Genomic DNA, 20,375 nt, shown 5'->3' on the forward strand with positions numbered 1-20,375 from the left:
AAAAGCGTTAATTTTAGAAAACCTAATAATCTGAAAGCAGATTTGTCTCTGCGCGTAACCGGTTGCTAAATACTGGATACGTATTTTCTGGATTACTGATTGTAAGTTCTCTGCTATCCCAGTTCCTTCTATGAACCGAGGTTCCATATTAGCTGTTACTGTCTCTGAGTTATCCTATTACTCCTGTTGGGTAAAAACCAGAACTTCATGGTTTCCATTCAGAACCTCACAAACAGCTGGTTGAATGCTACTTGTACCAGACTTGATAAAGTACGTGTAGCTGAAGACTAGTCCGTGTTTGCAAGTATTTCAGGAAGTCCTATGAAGTCCTTTCTCCTGTGAAGACAGGCTGAGAGAGTTGGGGCTGTTCAGCCTAGAGAGGAGAAGGCTCCAGGGTGATCTTATAGCAGCCTGCCAGTACCTGAAGGGGCTACAGGAAAGCTGGAGAGGGACTTTTTACAAAGGCGTGTAGTGCTAAGACACGGGGCAATGGATTTAAACTGAGAGAGGGGAGATTTAGATTGGATCTAAGGAAGGAATTTTTTACAATGAGGGTGGTGAGGCACTGGCACAGGTTGCCCAGAGAAGCTGTGGCTGCCCCATCCCTGGAAGTGATCAAGGCCAGGTTGGATGAGGCTTTGGGCAACCTGGTGTAGTGGAGGGTGTCGCTGCCCATGGCAGGGGGGTTGGAACTGGATGGTCTGTGAGGTCCCTTCCAACCCAAACCGTTCTAAGATTCTGTGATAAGTCTGCTAAAGGGTATTACTCCTGCTGACAGATGCTTGCCTGGAACATACCCTTAGCCCGTCCTGGATAAAACAGTGTGCCAATGCTGTGCTTAACTTCAAGTGTCTCTTTTTCACCTCACATATTTATCCTCCCCTCAGTGTTGATGTGTTCGTAGAAGGTGTCCTGGTTTCTTCTAGGACAGAGTTAGTTTTTCTTTTTAGTAACTGGAAGGGCTCTGTGTTTTGGATTTAGTGTGGGATTTGCTATGAGAAGAATGTTGATAGTGCACTGAAGTTTATAGCTGGTGCTGAGATGTCAAGGATTTTTCAGCTTCCCGTGTTTTGCTAGTGTGCAGGAGCACGACAGGCTTCGGGGAGCATGACTGGGACAAAGGGCCCACAGTTCCCTGTAGGATTTGAATTTGAACTGAGGATTGAAGACCAAACTAGCCCATGGAGTATTCCATATGATGCAATGTCATGCCCAGTATATAGATGAGGGTTGACTGGGAAGTTGGAATATCATTCTCTCTCTCTTTCGGGGGATTATCTTGGTCTCTTCTCGATCTCTCGGAGTTCTGTCTCGATCTCTTTTTGGGACTTACCTGTTTCGGGATCGCTTGCCGGGATGGGACAGGCGTTTGTCACTGGGTGGTGAGCAATTACAGTGTGCATCACTTGTTCATATGTATTATTATCATTATACATAGATATCGTAGAATCATGGAGTGGTTTGGGTTGGAAGGGACCTCAAAGATCACCTAGTTCCAACCCCCCTGCCATGGGAGGTTGGAGAGAGAGATATGTAATTATTATTATTATTATTATTGTTGTTATTATTGTTATTATTATTAAATATAATAGTATTAATTTTTAATTGTTTTTATCTCAACCCATGGATCTCCTTCCCTTCTCCCCTTTCATTCTCTTCCCTGTTCCCCAAGGAATGTGGGAGGGTGAGCGAGCAGCTGCGTGGCATTTAGTTGCTGGCTGGGTTAAACCACGACAGAAGGAAATCGTATTCATATCTTTTTATTTTTCCTCCTTTGTCAAAACGGTCAAAATGTTACGATCTCTTCTAGTAAACAGGCTCTCTGTTCTCTTCGTCCTTGAAGTTATTCCAGTTATAGGTGTCTAACCACGAGGCATGAGGAGGGTGATTGTTGGGTGTATAAAGAAACCCAAAGATTAAATAAGGAAACGGAAAATTACCAAGTTTATTTCCTGCAAATATGAGCTGATAACTCTGAGTCTGTAAAACTTGCTTTCCTCCTGATACAAGCAGGCTTATGGTGTGAGAGATTCTCTCCCTATTTCTGTAAACTGCTGGCAGTTACTAACCTCTTCTGAGTGCTCACAGTTTTTACAGGCTGGGATTCAAGACTTCCCTGCAAAACAGCATCACTCGGTTTCTGCTTTCCCAACTCCCCTTTTCACCTCATCCCAAAAGGTCTTGTTTTTCCCTTTGCTTCTCCGTCCAACCCCTGCTTGGAACGTCAGCTGGAATGGAAAAGTTGAGACTGAAATGCCGACGCTTTCATTCCTGTCGAATGGTCCCTTTGCTGCTTCCTCCCCCACGTTGGTTGGCACATCCAGGGAGAATTTAGTTGTTTGTCTTGTCTCGTGCCAGCTGGGCTGGCTTCCTTATGCTGGCAGGGTATTCAAGTAAGACCTTTAAAATATTAAAAGGAATGCCCTAGTTAAAATTCCTGAGGAGTAGATAACTGTGTGAAATTCATCTTTGCATCTCATGCTGGTTGGTTTTTCTGTTGTTCTTCTTTTTTTAAAATGTCATAGGTGGGTTTTTTTCACCATTGAACAGAGTTTTGTGGAAGCTGGTACGTTGTTCCTCTGAGTACCTGCTTTTGCCTTTTGCCTTGGGTACACATTTTATGCCAGGTGTATGTTTTTGCTGCTTTGGTTTTGTTGTTAACTCTTTTTCATTTCTGAAATTATAGGGCTGATTAAGTTTTTCTTTGTTTATTGAGTTCTGATTAGAAATGTAAATGTCTTGAAATAGTGAATAATAAATGAGAATTGAGTCATGCTAGCTGGGTTCAAAATTCGCCGTCGTTTTCTTTCTCCACAGATCTGTCTGCCTCTTCCACTTTATTTTTTACCAAAAATCCGTCTTGTTTGTAATGTTACAGCCAGGCAAAAATGAAAACTGAATCAAGACAGACATTGGAATAAAGGTTTTGAGAAATTGCTGAAGTCCACTTTTGCCAGAATTGGAGAGTCAACCTGCCTGATCTGAGCAAATTCCAAATCTGATGGTTAGGTCCTCCTCCTACTGTAATAATGACTCCCTACTGTGATAATCCGTGTTAATCAAATTGTTTTCCTGTTTTCTTGTTTTCCTTCGCAGAAATGGAGCAGTGTGAGCAACCCTCTCTTCCTTCCACTGATCCCACCTCAGTCCCAAGGTTTCACAGCTATAGTTCTGACCTATGACCGGGTGGAGAGCCTTTTCCGAGTCATCACGGAGGTGTCTAAAGTGCCTAGTCTGTCCAAATTATTAGTTGTCTGGAACAACCAGAATAAGAATCCACCAGAAGGTAAGACCCCATGGTAGGTGTGGTGGAAGAGGGTGAAACTGGGGTAGCATACCTGCTTGCACCTGTTCCAGAATGACCTCTCTTCTACCTCATTAATATGTCTTCAAAAAGAATTTCATAGTTACTTTCAAAATACCAAATTTTGATTTTATTTTTTTTTTTGTGCAATGTTTTTAAAAGTGAAATAAGAAAAGCCAAAGTAGATTCAAAGAAGAAAACCTACCAGTGGTAGTGCTGCTAATGGCTGAATCAGAGGTAACAGAGGCAATAATTACAGAAGCATTTCTGGCCTTAACTTTTTTGGGGGGAGTGGTAAGAAGAGACCCATCTTTGATTTGTTACTGCTTGGTTTTATTTCTCTGTAGACACTCTCTCATCACAGAGAATACTACTTCTGCTAGACTATTTTCTAGGGCAAATGTGGTTCAAAGCAGTTTGAATGCTTGGAGCTATAAAATAAGTCAATATTTTGACTGGTGAAATGAAAACTTGGGACATTTTGAGTGTCTGAAAAGAAATTCCCACACCACTGGAATATCTTGTGAAAATGCTCCAGCTAGCCCAGTAAGACCAGACATATGTGCCTTTATTTAAATGTTTCTGTTTCCAACACATATGATACTATGTTGCTTTTTATAGTCCTTATGAATGAATCTGGTGAAGTCTGTGAGATATTTTAAATTTTTAAATTCATTGTTATTGTAAAACGAGGGCACATTCACAGACCTTTTCTCAAGTGGTTTAAATGTGTAGATTTTTGAAAGATGATTTGGTTTCAAAAGTATATTAATGAGTCCAGTGTGAACTCAGTGCTGTAAACCTCTGAATTAATTTGTTTAATTTTCAGTAGCTGAGGTGTGCTTGGCTGGCATGGGTGTCTGCTGGCCTGGCATGCTGCCACACTGTATCCCCTCACTCTCAGGCTGCCCAGTCCTCCCAGCTTGCTGCCTACGTTTTCAAACCCAAGATCCTAATCCCATATTTCTGTGTCTCCTTCCATGTAACACAGCTGCACGGGCCATGGCTGCTCTGTCTCCCACCAGCTCCCTTTTTTTCCCAGCCCTGGGCTGCCTGCCTCGTGAGACCGTGCTGCTCTTACTCTTCTCCCAGGTCCTCAGCTGGAAGCCTAGGTCCTGACATTGGTGAATTCCATTGTGAAATCACCGTGGAGGAAATGGGAGAACTGGGAGACACTGTAAAGGAAGGCAGCTCGACTTGGCCCATGGTAATCCTCTGCAGTGCCAGACAGCTGCTCCAATGCTGTTCATTTTATTTCCATGCTTATTGCTTCCTTGGATGAGCCTCTTCCAAGTTCTGGACACTAGTACTAAAATCCTGAGCATCGTTGAGGGCAATTAAAGCCTCCTCTTCTCATTCTTGATTAAATACTGTAGATGTAGTAGCATAGATATAGAAACATTATATATACAATATATCTATTGTTTCCTGTATGCTGTACATATCAATCTCTCATTCTCTTGTGAAAATGTAGTGATTTTATGGGAGGGGAAATGTTGCATTTTAGGAATATGTGTTCAAAAACACACTATACTCGGTGGCACGGAATGTAGTGGATTCTTCTGTCTTCATTAGCAAATGAAGCGTGTTGTTAGGACTCCTTGCTTTGTAATTCTCTTTTCAGAGGCTTCAACTGCTGCAGTTTTCCACTCTTCGAAGTCAGCTACTCTGCATAGTGGCAAGATACAATAAAAAAATTAATCCCTGACCACTCGTCTCAATTTACCATCTTCTAACAGCTTCTCAAAGCCAAGCTGCTGCTCCCATTCCCTTGGCTCATTTGCCCTTTTGGCAACTTGCTCCAGTTTAAAGCAGAGTAGCTTTATTGTTTGCTTTAAAAAGCGTTCTGCAATAGTGCTGTGCCAAGCACCTCGAGTTTAATGGTTTATTAAGTGTTTTGCAGTCCTTTAGAGTGAGAAGTATTGCGTGTGACTTGATGATAACTGGAATTTTTGCAGTAAGAAGTTAGTTTTTTCTGCAAGCAAAAACACTTAGTATTAATGTTTGGTTAAATGAGCATTGAATGCAGGTGGATTTAACCCAAATGGATTGTTTCCACATTTCCCCTGAGTAAGTCTGAGATACAGGAGGGTCGAAGCAAATAAATCATTTCAATGATCTTTTTTGTTAAATCATTCTATTAATCTTGTGTTTAGAAAGCCTTGAAAATTAAAGTGCGTTTAATTTTTTTTTTCTGCCTCGATTACCACTAAGTCACAAACTAGTTTCCAAAAAAAAAAAAAACAACACAAACCTTTTTCCTGTAGAGCTTCAAATTGTGGATTTGAGAGCACAGTTGAAAGCATAGGCAGTTGCATGGAAGCAAATAACTATTTGTTTCTAGTGTCTCTTGTCCCTTTATTGCTGTTCCTAACCATTGTAATCTCTTGGCTTATGGCTAGAGAGAGGTCAGTTTGATTAAATTAATTTGTTTTATTCCAGATCCATGCAGGGCATTCCAGTTGGCTCTTCAGCCAGTCTCTTGTTCGGTCTGTCTATTAGTGATCCTAATCCTTGGACTTCAAAGCTTCTACTGTTTATAGCCTGTTAAAGCCAGGAAGTTTCTGATGGATTAGAGCAAGGAATGAGTTTGAAGTTTGTAATGTGCACCACTGTCACTGATAAACTCTGGTTTATTACCCTACAGTAGTATCTGCACTTTTATGGCTATTCACTTTTAATTGGTTATAGTAAAGCTGAGGTGCTTAACCCCCTTAGAGCATCCAGTGTTGTATTTCCTGGCTGTTTCCATGTAAGGGACACGTTTTGGTACGGAAACAAATCTCGGCTTCCAAAAAGCCAAGATTTTGACTACAGAGTTGTAACCCAGAGAGGTTGTGGAGTCTCCTTCTCTGGAGATGTTCCAAACCCTCCTGGACACGTTCTTGTGGGATCTGATCTAGGTGGTCCTGCTCCCGCAGGGGGATTGGACCAGATGATCCTTTGAGATCCCTTCCAATCCCTGACATTCTGTGATTCTGTGAATCCTTGGCATGTTTGTTTTGTTTTGCATGTGTAAGCGGGAAGGCTGAGCGAAGGCCGTCCGAGTTGTCTTCCTTAGGGATTGCATAAGGTAAATTGAGAAGTGGATTGAGGTCTCCTGAGATGCAGTTGGCATAGTGCCGCACAAATATGTCACGTGGCTGCTCCTTTCTTTCCTCTCTCAACAGCAGAAAAATATTACAACCAAAAATGTCATTGTTACCAAAGCAATGTGTATTGGAAGGAGTGGGAATCTGTCCCTAGGAATGGAAAGTTTTGGAGTACCTGCAGATTCTAAAATGAATGTTGGTTTTTGGGTTGAAGGGTTGGTTGTTTGGTTTGTTTTTTAATGAGTGCTTACATACATCCTTGTAATAATGCCTTTATGTAATCAGCAAACTCAGGACTTAAGAGGAAAGCAATAAAAATGACACGTTCTATTCTAGTCTAAATATTGTGCAAAATTTAAGATGCTGCACCCCTGTGCATTCTGTAAGATAAAAACCCGTTTTGCTTGTCCTCAGCGTTTAGTAAAGTTTGAGTGAAAAGATATGTTTGTCATGGTAATTGAACACCTGGCTGGAAAACTTTCACCCAAATAACATACAAAAGTATAAAGTTGGAAAAAAAGTAGCTATGTGATTTGGGCTAGAAATCGGTAGCAATTTAAAGACTGTTTTTTCCTTTTTGCAAGGACCACTCTCATAACTTAGAATATTTGGGAGCTACGTGTGCAAGTCTGAGGTCATCACTCTGTGTTTCCCTTAGAATCAGGCAAAAGAAACAAGCACCTCCGTCTTGCCTGCGTTCGGTGTTTATTTGAGAGTGAACTAAATCATCCTCCCAGAAGTACCTTTTTTCCTCCACTGAGTATGAAGGACACACAAGGTGACTTGTACAAGTTTAGATGAGCTTTAGTCACCCGTCTGCTCTGAGTTCCTACTTGTTTTCACAGAATCACACAGAATCACAGAATGTCAGGGGTTGGAAGGGACCTCAAAGGATCATCTAGTCCAGTCCCCCTGCCAGAGCAGGACCACCTAGATCAGATCACACAAGAATGCATCCAGGCGGGTTTGGAACACCTCCAGAGAAGGAGACTCCACAACCTCTCTGGACAGCCTGTTCCAGTGTTCTGGTACCCTTACTGGGAAGAAGTTCTTCCTCATGTTTAAGCAGAACCTCCTATGTTCCAGCGTATATCCATTTCCCCTTGTCCTATCATTGGATGCCAGTGAGAAGAGCCTGGCTCCGTCCTCATGGCAGTCACCCTTTCCATATTTATAAACATTAATGAGGTCCTCAGTCTCCTCTTCTCCAAGCTAAAGAGACCCAGCTCCCTCAGCCTTTCCTCATAAGGGAGATGCTCCACACCCTTCATCATCTTTGTGGCCCTGCGCTGGACTCTCTCCAGCAGTTCCTTGTCCTTCTTGAACTGAGGGGCCCGGAACTGGACACAATATTCCAGATGTGGCCTCGCCAGGGCAGAGTAGAGGGGGAGGAGAACCTCTCTCGACCTACTCACCACACCCCTTCTAATACACGCCAGGATGCCATTGGCCTTCTTGGCCACAAGGGCACATTGCTGGCTCATGGCCATCCTGCTGTCCACCAGGACCCCCACGTCCCTTTCCCCTGTGCTGCTCCCCAACAGCTCAGTCCCCAACTTGTACTGGTACATGGGGTTGTTTTGCCATACTGGTACCTGAACAGGGCAAAGGATATGTAGGCTGTCTCAGAAGGTCCTTGAGAAATAAACAAAGATTAATGAGCCCTAAAGACTCCCAGTGTTCCAGTTGTTTTTCTTGGGCAGATGGTTTGTGTTGCTGGGACACTGCCTAGACACAAGTACTGCCTGCTGGACGGGAGCAACTCATTTCTTCCTGTGCCCCAGTTTCTATGTCTATAAATCGTCTGCTTTGAAATTAAAATATAAATGTATTAAAATAGAAATAATCAAGTAAACTGCTTTTTATGAGTTTTATTTAATCTGAATACCTTCAAAACATTCAAAAATATGTATGTATCCTGGCTATATAACCAGTAGATGAACCGGTTATTCCCATTTTACTGCTTTAGAAACTGGGGTACACAGAGGTGAAGTCTTCTCCATCACTCAGTAATTCAGCTTCAGGGCAAGGAAGAGATTCAAGAAGGTCCTGTGCTTTGGCTTTTATTTTGCTTAATTGGACTCACTGCCTTCCCATACTTTGGGAGATATCCCATGTGTAAAGGGGCAGAAGTTTTATAGTGTATTTTGAGGTCCTTGCTAAATCCGTGCACCAAAGTAGGAACACTGTGTTTGGGTGAGACTGGAAACCAAGGGTCTAATTTTTTTGGTTTTTCAACTCAAAATATGAGCAGTGTCTTAAGAAAAAAGTACAACTGCAGGAGATGAATGAATGAGCAACGCAGATGGCTTGTGCAAACATTTTTGAGTTTTCAGAGAGGTTGTGATGGTAAAAACGTTGGATCTGATATTTGAAATAGCAGAGAGAAGATACTCACGTTCGTTGATGGTTTTAATCTGGAACCCCAAAGCTTCATAGAATCATTTTGCTGATTTTAAGTGCTCTCTGGATTTAGAGGATGTGATCTCTACTCTGTGTCTTTGGCTGAGTTTTGCATATATTCCCAGCCATACAGGGTATGCAAGAAGCCTCTCTGCCTAGAAGGTACTGTCAGCAGGCCCATGACTGCATGTACAATATTAATATAAAGATTAAAAGCTTTGAAATGTTCCAGGAAAAAATATGCTTCTTTTCCTCACTCACTCTGCATCCATTAAAATAAACATTGTGGTCCAAGTGTCTGCTTCTGGGAATATTTGCATAGACAGGATGGTTTTTTTTTATTTTCGCCATCCACCAAATACTTTTGCCCTTTCATTTGTATTTGTCTAAATTCCTAGTTCTGAAATTCAAGAAAACAGTCTGTGATAGAAATTTTCACCGATGTTTCATCACGTTTGTTTCAGACAATTGAAGAAGCCATGTTGTCTACCACATAAATGGTATAAAAATGTATTAAATGCATTACTGTTAGTAAATATGCAACGATTCGTGTGTAGTAGCTTGATTCTTTTTTAGGTTTAGTTTTATTAAAAAGGAAAGTGTATTTTGAAGAATGTGTACTTGCTGTGTAGTTTTATTGGCAATAAACCTGGAATAATATAGGAATAATATAGAGACTGTAAGGCTTATGGGTGTTACTGCAACAACCATCTTTGTATTTCAGTTTGATACAATTAATGGACAACATTGATGTAAACCACTGGGGATAAGGAATCTTTTGGATTACTGAATCTTAAGAAAGTGTTAACTTAAAAAAAACATCAAAAAATCTTCAGTGGCAGGTATTTTGCACACTGTGCCTTTAATAGTTGGCACTGGTAGGAATGTTTCTTGAACTTCTCTTTAGGTTTTGACTTAATTTGGCTTCTTCATGATGGTTTTAATGCCATTTTCCTTGATTAGCTAGAGAACTAATTGAGGACTGTTTTAGTCTTCCATGAATCATCTTACAAACATTTTGCAATTTTATTTCCCAAGAAGGTCTAGAAATTCAGCTTAACAAACCCAGCTTAATAAAACTGGGCTCTAAATAAAATCCTGGAAACTAGTATTTTATTTTTTTTATATATAAGAGGAATTCTGTGCATTACTGTAAACCAGTATAAAAATTGTAGTGTGAGTAGATGACACCTGTTTTGGGCAGATAGTTCTAAGTCAAAGCAGTTGAAATGCCTGGACAGGCTTTTTTAGTCGGTGTTATTGAAGGAATGGACTTGGGGTGCTGGTGGATGAGAAGCTCAACATGAGCCGGCACCGTGCGCTGGCAGCCCAGAAAGCCAACTGTGTCCTGGGCTGCATCCAGAGCAGCATGGGCAGCAGGTCAGGGAGGGGATTCTGCCCCTCTGCTCTGCTCTCCTGAGAGCCCCCCCTGGAATACTGTGTTCAGCTCTGGGGTCCCCAGCACAAGAAGGACATGGAGCTGCTGGAGTGGGTCCAGAGGAGGTCACGAAGATGATCCAAGGGGTGGAGCACCTCTGCTATGGAGACAGGCTGAGAGAGTCGGGGCCGTTCAGCCTGGAGAAGACAAGACTCCGGGGTGATCTCATAGCAGCCTTCCAGTACTTAAAGGGGGCCTACAGGAAGGCTGGAGAGGGACTTTTTCCAAGGGTATGTAGTGATAGGACAAGGGGCAATGGCTTTAAACTGAAAGAGGGGAGATTTAGACTAGATTTAAGGAAGAAATTTTTTCCATTGAGGGTGGTGAGGCACTGGCACAGGTTGCCCAGAGAAATTGTGGCTGCCCCATCCCTGGAAGTGTTCAAGGCCAGGTTGGATGAGGCTTTGAGCAACCTGGTGTAGTGGAGGGTGTCCCTGCCCATGGCAGGGGGGTTGGAACTAGATGATCTTTGAGGTCCCTTCCAACCCAGACCATTCCATGATCGTGTGATCTGCTGCTACAGGACCCCTTCAGACACTGTTAACTTCCCAGTTTCTCAGAAGCAAGGGTACAGAGAGTGATGGATGCTATTCAGCAACATGATGGTGCCATTTCTCTTTGAAAGGAGATAATACACTCCATAGAAATATTACTCACTATTATTTTTAATGATCCCTCTTTTATTTAAAGCTGAGAAACTGGATTTCAGACTAAGAATTCATTTTTATATACAAGCATTTTGCAGACTTATGTTGCTTACATTTTTGTTACAGACATCTGATGACAAGCCTAAGGAGATGGGGAAAGAGAAAGGGTTTTTTTTGGTGTGAGAAGTTGTTCCTTTATGTTATTCTTCCTTATGTCTTCCATGTAATTCACTGGGAGTCGTAGCTGAGAAATGCATATTTAGAGGATGGGTTTGGTTTTTTTTTTTTGCTGCTCTTCTGTATATGAATGTTTTAAATGGGAATGTAATTTCGGCGCTGTTTCGATCCTGCACTTTGTGGAAATAGTCTTGAAATCATGCTTGAAAAATTTGCTGGGAGATGTGGACTTACAGGACTTCGTGGTGGGATTGTGGGCTGGGCAGAAATGCATCCACGTATGTGGTTGGTAGGGATTGTTAGCCGAGTAGAAGTGGAAGCTGCTTTTGGAAAAGTTGGGAAAAATGCTGATTCCGTGTTTTGAAGACCACATGCTGGTTTCTGTGGGCAGCTCCTGCTATCAGTGCATTAATAGTCCTAAATAGCACAAAGCTCCAAGAACACCCTGAGTCTTGTTGCCAAGGAGCAAGTGTGAGTGTTAATTAATTAAACAGTTAATTATTTCAGTACGATGTGCAATAGGAGGTGCCTGTTATTCTCTCCAGACTCTGTATGTGCATAGACTTTTATACACTCCAGAGAGCTTTATTTTCCTATTTTACCCCAGTCTTCTGCTATATCACAGAAAGTCCTCACTGGTTTTAAAAGAAGAGTAATTTCTAGTCCAAACATGCATTTTTTTCATCTGTCTTCTTGTCTTGATCATTTTATCTTTGTCATACTCTGTTAAGTGATGCAGTGCCTTCTTACTCTAAGAGTAAAGCATGTGTTGTGATAAGGTCTACTAAACTGAAAATTTCCCCCATATATGTTTTGCTGGTGCTGGGATTTCTCATAACTTTCCAAGCAGTATCCAAAAAATTCGGAGCGTGGTACTGCAGAAGTGGCAGACCCTGCCTCTGACTTCTCGTCAAGCCACCTTCCTCCTTTGCATAAAAAAGAAAAGTACAAATACTCTCCTTTTTGTGGTCTTTTGAAATAAATATAGACAGTTTTAACCTTCCTGATGGATTCTAAAACTTCGGCTTCTGAAGTAGCTGTTGTCTTTCTTTTTATTGACTATATATTTCTTTTAGTGTTCCTGCAGCATGGCTAGTTTGGAATACTTGGATCTGAGTGGAGCCTGCTGTCCTTTAAGTCCAAATTCAGAAAGTTTGTGTCATGTTTCTCAAAGCACAGATATTTTACAGTAACATACCTCGTTTTGAGAATTGGTTGTTTTGAGAGACTTTCCAAAACCTGAGTAAATCACGTGGATTTAGCAGGATTAGCTGACATCTGAGATGCTGATTTATAATTAGATTACACCTTCATTTTTCATACCCTTCTTATTATTTTTCTTCCGTTACCATATTTTTATGCAAGTGGCATGTCTTGAGGCCATGATACGTGTCTTTATGACATACCTGTAACTGTCTTAGAAATGTGGATACTCATGTGTTGTATGGTAAACCATAAGAAAGCAGTGAGTTGACTTGAGAGTACTAATTTGCAATAAATGGTTCCAGTCGTTCAGTGTTACTGCCTCCTGAGGTGAGGATGACTAGCAAGATGAAAATCTGGAATTTCAGAGGTGTCCTTCTGGAATCATTGTTTCAGATTGTGGTTCAAGCAGGGGATTTCAAAGACTTCACGATGCTGACAATAAAATGAGCTCATTGCACCCTAACTGGAATCCATGGCTCTTGAACATTTTTGTTCAGCTCCAAGAAAAACTGACTTTTGAAGACTCTTGGTGCGGTTTGGAAAGATGGCTTTGTTTTCCCAGTGAAGTAACGTTTGGACTCTGGTGTCTTTAAGCAGTGTGCAGCTCTGGGTTTTATTTAAGTGTTGTGTTAAATCTGAGAGGCCCAGTGGTGATGAGGAGGTGGACACTCGTTCATGGGAGCAAGTTTTACTTGTATCCGTTCATAGGTTCTTAGAGTTGGAGGCAGAGCAGATGGAAAGATCTTGTGGATTGACCTGTAACTCAGGAGTCACCACATCACCTTTCTTTTCAATCCAGTGACGTCCATCTAACTTGACCTCATCTTCTATAACAATACCCAGTTTTGTTCAAAGGCAAGGTGCACAGTATCAGCTGCTGTCCTTGTTGACTTCCTCCAGAAGTTAATCACTGTTACTATTAAAAATGTCTACCTTATTTATACTTTGAATTTGCCTGGCTTCAGATTCCAGTCTTTTTTTTTTTTTTTTTTGTTATGTCTTCCTCTGCTTGATTGAAGATATGTGGCATTTTTCTTCGTGTGTAGATACTTGTACATGTTAATCAAATCTACTTTTCATTCCTTCTTTTAATCGTAGAATGGCTTGGGTTGGAAGGGACCTCAGAGGTCATCTAAACAGATTGATCTCCAAGTTCCACTGTAAGGCATTTTCTCCTGCCATCAAATAAGTGAAGTGGTTCTTTCCTGCACCATTTCTAGTGTTTTAACATGCTTTGAAAAATACAAACACCAGAATCAAACAGTATTTTAGCATCTGTTTGACTATGTCTGCTTATGACCTTATTGTCCACTCTGTTTTTCTTGTCTCCTGGCTTGGTGTTGCTTGCAGATTGCACTGGCAGTTTATATGTGTTTCAGATCACTGTTGAAAGTTTCAGTGACTCCAGGCCCAGTGTCAGTTCTTAGAGACTCCACTTAACACAGAATCACAGGATGGCTGAGCTTGGAAGGGATCTCTGGAGATCATCCTGTCCAGCCCCCCTGCTCACCTAGAGCAGGTTGCACAGGACCATCTCCAGATGGCTTTTCAATGCCTCCAAGGGTGCAGACTCCACCACTTCCCTGGGTGACCTGTGCCAGTGCTCGGTCACCCTCACAGTGAAAAAGTATTTCTCCATGTTCAGAAGGAACCTTCTGTCTTTTGATTTGCACCCACATCTGGTCCTGTCACTGGTCACTGGTGAAAAGAGCCTGGCTCTGTCTTCACACCTTCCCTTCTGGTCTTTGTGCATACTGATGAGACCCTCCTTGATCCTTCTCTAGGCTAAACAGTCCCAGCCCTCTCCACCTTTCCTCGTAGGAGAGATGCTCCAGTCCCTTCACCATTTTCGTGGCTCTTTGCTGGACTCTCTGCAGTATGTCCATGGCTCTCTTGTACTGAGGAGCCCAGAACTGGACACAGTACTCCAGGTGTGGCCTCACCAGTGCTGAGTAGAGGGGAAGGAGACACCCTTGAGGTGTTTCCTTAAACATATTTTCATTTGACACAGAGAACAACTTGTAAATTCTCTGAGCAGTCACTTTGTAGTTGATTTCAAGTATTTTTGCCTATTTTTTTTATCGCATACCGCTGTCATCCTCTCCTTTCACGAATGTAAGAAACCCAAGCGTTCATGTATCTACTGTTCACAAGGTCCTTAGACTCATCTTACAATGCTTTCTTTTCCCTCCAATTTCCATTAAAATGTATGTTTGTTATGAAAGCTGGAAGAAACCAACAAATCACATTTGTACTTGTTTAGCTATTAATTAAAATACTTTTTGATGAATTGGTGCTTTCGGGATGCGTCGTACTATAATAATGACTACGGTTAAGCTTTGTGCTAGAAAATGTATGTGGTTAAATATGTGCATTTAAAATTGATGCTTAATATTCAGCCCTTAGTTGTGTTTCTTTGAGCTTGGTGCTCTATATTTATGCCTGCAGTTCTACTTTTGTAGGAATAGAACAGGATTGTGAAAAATTTTGAATATATGCAACAGCCTGCAGAAACTCTTAATGTGACACTTAAGGTGCTGCATTTTAAGCACATAGCAAGAAATGGAAATCTAATTTCATTGTAGAGTGAATTAGATTCAGTTTTGTATCTACAGTTTTTTTTGTTGCTACTTAAAGCATCATTTGACTTGTGAATTTTCATGATTATGTACTCCAGTGCACTATCCTACTTGTAAGGATGCTGTAGGGCACGAGTAGAATCCTTTTGCATTTATCTAGCTTAATTTATCACTGTCACTTAGGACTTTGAAGATGAAAGAAATTTCTCATACACAGCATCTACTCCTTAACTGTCAACAGCGATTAACGTTTGAAGTGAATCTAGATTTTTAATCGATACAATAAAATTTATTTTTCTCAGCACTTGATAAAACTAACATTCTTTTTCAAACTCTTTACCACCCTAGACTTGGAGACAGCGATTGTATACTGCTGCTTCAAATTCTTTTAAATAGAAATAAATGCAGTTGAATAAAATGCCTTTTCTTGCTGTGTGTCCTAAACCAATACATCTCTGACTCGTTAACGTGATTATCACTGATTGCTGCTGTGAGCAAGCTGCTCCCCATGTAGCTGTCTGTGAAGTTCTCCATGGAGAGCAAAAGAGGGAAATGTAGCTGAACTCCTTGCCTTCATATGCTTACGTGTTTGCCTAACTGAAAATCAGGTGTAAACTGGCCATTAAGAAGCTTTTGTTGAAGATGTGATGAAAAAAAGAGTAAAGAGAAACTGAAATGCAGACTTGTTCAGAAGTACAGTACAATATTGAATTCCATTTCTTTTAATTTTTCTCTCTAGATTCCCTCTGGCCAAAGATTCGTGTTCCCCTGAAAGTTGTTAGGACTGCAGAGAACAAACTTAGTAACCGCTTCTTCCCCTATGATGAGATTGAAACAGAAGCTGTGTTGGCTATTGATGATGATATCATTATGCTGACCTCAGATGAACTCCAGTTTGGCTATGAGGTAAGAGAATTGGTTTTTTCCTGTTTCTTAGGCTGTCCACTTCGACATTGCCTGTGTATATAAAGTGGAGGAATCACTGCACAGTCTGCTGATTCATAGAATGGGTTGGGTTGGCAAGGACCTCACAGACCATCCAGTTCCAACCCCCCTGCCATGGGCAGGGACACCCTCCACTACACCAGGTTGCCCAAAGCCTCATCCAACCTGGCCTTGAACACTTCCAGGGATGGGGCAGCCACAACTTCTCTGGGCAACCTGTGCCAGTGCCTCACCTCCCTCAACTTAGAAACTTCAGATTGTTGTATCTCTCTTTACCATAACAGTTCAATGGTGACTGAAGTATTTGTACAAATAGTCATTATTTTATGGAAAAAAATACTGCCAGATAACAGAAAATTTTCCGTAACTGGCACAGTAATACCAAGAGACTCCAGAAAATGTTGTGTAATGGAAGCAGTCTGGAGCCTGTGAATTGCATTCTTCCTAACAGTTACAGTTTTCAGGCACATCAGAAGTGCTGTCCAAGTTCATGTGTCTTGATGGACAAGACAAGTTTCAGAGATTAAGTGTTGAGAACGGAGGAGGCCTCTTGAGGACATGCCGAAGTAAGGTGGAGTGCAACGAAAAGAGGAACTGAAGAATGTCAAGGAGGGGAGGCACGTACCGTATGCTTGAAATGGCAAAACTTCAACAGCTGCTGTTATAATGACAGTACCAACAAAAAGAAAGTTTGTCCAAATCAGTTACCCGTGGCAGTACAGAGGTGAAAATCTTCATGAGCATTGAGTTGTCCGCTAAAAAGTGCACTTACTTAAAGCAACGCTATTGTCTTCCTTCCAAAGTTTTGGTTTGAGTGAGTTAATTTTTGTCTTCTGTTTGTATTTGAGTATACGACGTGGCCCATAATCTGACATCACTGTTACGTGTGTGAGTTTAGGACAAACGTGCTATATTTGTAAATAAATCAGAAACATTAGAAAATGCAATGTTGTATTTTAAGAAAGGCTTGAATCATTTAGTGGTGCCTGTACCTGCAATATCAAGAGCAAAACAACAGTGGGCTTCATACATGGGAGCTAGAACACCAGACTATTACCTAAATCAAGTGAAATAACAAAAACCACTTTTCTAAAGGGTGGAAAGCAAACTAAATGTGGTAGTTGTCTCATTTTTAACAGTCCTAAGTCTAGTTGTTAACAGAAGAAGGTATTTTTTCAGAGATGTTGGAAGTATTTCTTTAATGTGAATACGTACCTGGTAAAATATGGCTCTTTCCCCCCCCCCTCAAGTGAAAGAGGCTGTTAGCAAGTAACGAGCTTTTGGACTCGAGGAATGACTTGTGGTAATGTAGGGATGCTGAGGTAATAACAAAGATGTTAAGTAGTGGAGACAGAGGTTTAATCCATCATACGTGTCTCCAGAAAGGAAATACTTCCCTTGCCAGGTTAAGAGTAACGAGTTAGTACATGAAGTGTGAAAGATGGAATGAAGAGAAGACAACTGAAGGAATTGGGTTTTTTTTGGCCACATACACCTTCTCCGTTGTCTACGCTGAATGTTTTAAGCACTGCAGAGCAATCAAGTGTTGGCAGTTCTGCCAGCTGCCTTAGCTTTGGCTGTGTTGAGGCTATAACTACTGGTTTTGAGGGTGAACTGATGGGATGAAAGATAGCAAATCCATAACGTCCATGTTGTGTAAATCCTGGCTCTGTTTGCAGTTTGATTTTCCTTTTCATCCAGCTGTCTCAGAGTAGATAAAACTAAGTTTTATAAAAAGCTAAGTGACTGCATAAGGAGTTCCAAATGAATCTCTGCTACTGGCAAAGCAGATTTGGAGGGCTCCGAAGCAGAGATTCAAACTGCAGCAGACTTTCAGCTGTGTCAGCCAGAAGTCATGAGAAGTAGAACTGTGGTGCTTGTGTGTCTGAAGCTTTAATTTAAACATCCTCAGTTGAGAATGTCTATAAATTCACATATAAATTCACATATATTGAATCTGGCCACGTAGGCAGGAAAGGGTTATCCTCATGCAAAAAAAAAAAAAAAAAAAAAGAGAGAGGCAAGGAAAAGTGAACATGAATTCCCCTGTAGTCAGTGTGATTGGGTGGCAGTTGGGACTTAGAACTCTTCATCCCCAGGTCTAGCTGTTGGACTGTGCTGGCGAATTTATTGGCCTTCGTTGGACCATAGGAGTCGGTTGCCAGGACTATCTGAATATCAGCCCTTGTATGCAGTGGGTGAAGGTAACAGTTTGGACACAAGATTGTTTAGTCTGGCAGACTAGAAACTATTGCTTTTGCAGTTTTTTGCTTTTTGTTATAAATCCTGTTCCTTTTTTGATTCTGAAAATTCAGCTTACTACACAGCCACATGGATGGAAAATTTAAAATGCTTCACTGAGCAGATAGTTGAGACAAACCCGTGGGTAGTTTGAATCCATGGATTTTGAGATTGCTTCCCCCCTGCCTGGTGAAATAAATGAATAGAAATGTCTTTGAATACAGAAGCACAGCAGATTATTTTATAAATATACAGTTTTCCTCTTATAGAGGGTGAGTGATGTAGTTCTGGCACAGAAATCAGGGGCTGAAGATTGATCTTTCCCATCTCTGAGTGTCTATGACTTGCTTGACAGCCCTGAGCTGCCTCTCAGATGTTTAAATTGTCCTCAGCCTGTGATAATTTATTTATCTGTTTATGCATGTTACCAGAAAAGTATCTCTCAAGCTCTTGACTCATTTGCAGGGGAATCCAGAGGGAACAGTAGCAGCATATAATATTACTAGAAAGTTTTCTTTTTAAAAGTGTGTCTGCTTCTGCTTTGGTCATACAAAGGGCTGGAAACGTGACATTCAGTAATTTTTTTTTTTTCTCCTCCTGACATCCTTGAGACTTTACATTTAAACATGTGGCAAAACCCCCTCTGTCACAGACTTGTCTGAATGTATAGAGCAAGCCTAAAAAAGCCAGGAAACTTTGATCTCTGTACACTTTCAACCATAAAAAATTATAGTAACACTCAAAGTGTCAGACATTTTTTACTTGTTAAAAGTGAACTATTATGGTGCAGTGATTTATGTCTTGGCGTAAATCTGTTGGAGCAAGCAGAAAAATAGTCCCTGTGTGCTGCTGTGTTAAGGTAGCAGAAGAATACTCATGACATTCTGACTTCAAAAAAAAGTATTTCTGTTAAGTTACATGATGAAATCACAGGCCTGACTTTGGGGCACTGGCAAACAAAAAAAACTGTTAGGGCTAGACAACTTTTTTCCTGCTTAACAATCTGTCTTCTTCACGCAGGGAGTATCAGAGAGACCCGAGAAAAAGAGCGAGTATTTAGATTATCATAATCTTTAAAAAAAAAATCAAAGCAGAAGCGTTGGCTGCTCCTGAAGTGTTTGGTGTTTGAGTGTGAGATTTCAAGGATGCGTTGTAGGGTGCTGCCCTCGGCGCGGGTGGCTTAGAGTTTCTGTCACCCTGAAAAGTGGGAATAACAGTCTCCAACTATGAAGTTCATGAACATTTCTTACTATATACTTAGGTAGCACTTCATCCTTACAAAGACAGAGTATTTTTATGACAGTAATAATAGAAATAATCATAGAATCATGGAATGGTTTGTGTTGGAAGGGACCTTAAAGATCATCTAGTTCCAACCCCCCTGCCATGGGCAGGGACACCCTCCACTACACCAGGTTGCTCAAAGCCTCATCCAACCTGGCCTTGAACACTCCAGGGATGGGGCAGCCACAACTTCTCTGGGCAACCTGTTGCAGAGCTTCACCACCCTCAATGGAAAAAATTTCTTCCTTAGATCTCATCAAAATCTGCCCTCTTTCAGTTTAAAGCCATTGCCCCTTGTCCTATCACTACACACCCTTGTAAAAAGCCCCTCTCCAGCTTTCCTGTAGCCCCTTTAGGTACTGGAAAGCTGCTATAAGATCTCCCCGGAGCCTTCTCTTCTCCAGGCTGAACAGCCCCAACTCTCTCAGCCTGTCTCCATAGCAGAGGTGCTCCAGCCCTCGGATCATCTTCGTGGCCTCCTCTGGACCTGCTCCAGCAGCTCCATGTCCTTCTTGTGCTGGGGACCCCAGAGCTGAACGCAGTATTCCAGGGGGGGCTCTCAGGAGAGCAGAGCAGAGGGGCAGAATCCCCTCCCTCGCCCTGCTGCCCACGCTGCTTTGGATGCAGCCCAGGATACAGTTGGCTTTCTAAATTGGGATTATTGCTCTGAGTTCATGTTTTTTGTTCATAGAAAATATTGTTTGGGGCATTGATAAGTTTGGTTTTTTCTGCTGGAAGCTTTTTACCTTCTGCTAGTAGATGATCTTATTCTATCTCAGCTGTTTTTCAGTGCTTCGTGTCTCTGGCATTCTTAAAAAAAAATGAACTCTATGATGAATTGCATACTTCACTAGGCTAAAATCATCATAAAAGTTTGAATGCCTTCTTTAGAAGATTTTTCCATACACTTTCTGACTGTTAAGAAGTGTATTTTTCAGCATTCCTTTGTAGGAGGAATAATTTAACTCTGCTTACCAAAAGACTTCTTCATGGGTAAGTGCTGGCCACATTCAAGGCTGCTCTTCAAATTGAAGTTATTTTACGAATTGTGTGCATGTG

The 20,375-nt window shown here is 41.4% G+C and overlaps 1 protein-coding gene across 1 annotated transcript in view; it reads left to right on the top strand.

Annotated features, from left to right (window-relative positions):
* The window catches only part of EXT2 (exostosin glycosyltransferase 2), an 81,608-nt gene that overhangs the window by 47,823 nt on the left and 13,410 nt on the right, over window positions 1-20,375 (top strand). Inside the window, exons 9-10 of the mRNA XM_086612882.1 lie at window positions 3,097-3,286; window positions 15,586-15,752. Of these exons, the coding sequence (XP_086469008.1) occupies window positions 3,097-3,286; window positions 15,586-15,752 (357 nt within the window). The remainder of the gene's footprint in view (window positions 1-3,096; window positions 3,287-15,585; window positions 15,753-20,375) is intronic.

The sequence above is a fragment of the Tauraco erythrolophus genome, chromosome 6 (assembly GCF_009769465.1).
Source record: "Tauraco erythrolophus isolate bTauEry1 chromosome 6, bTauEry1.pri, whole genome shotgun sequence".
NCBI lineage: Eukaryota > Metazoa > Chordata > Aves > Musophagiformes > Musophagidae > Tauraco > Tauraco erythrolophus.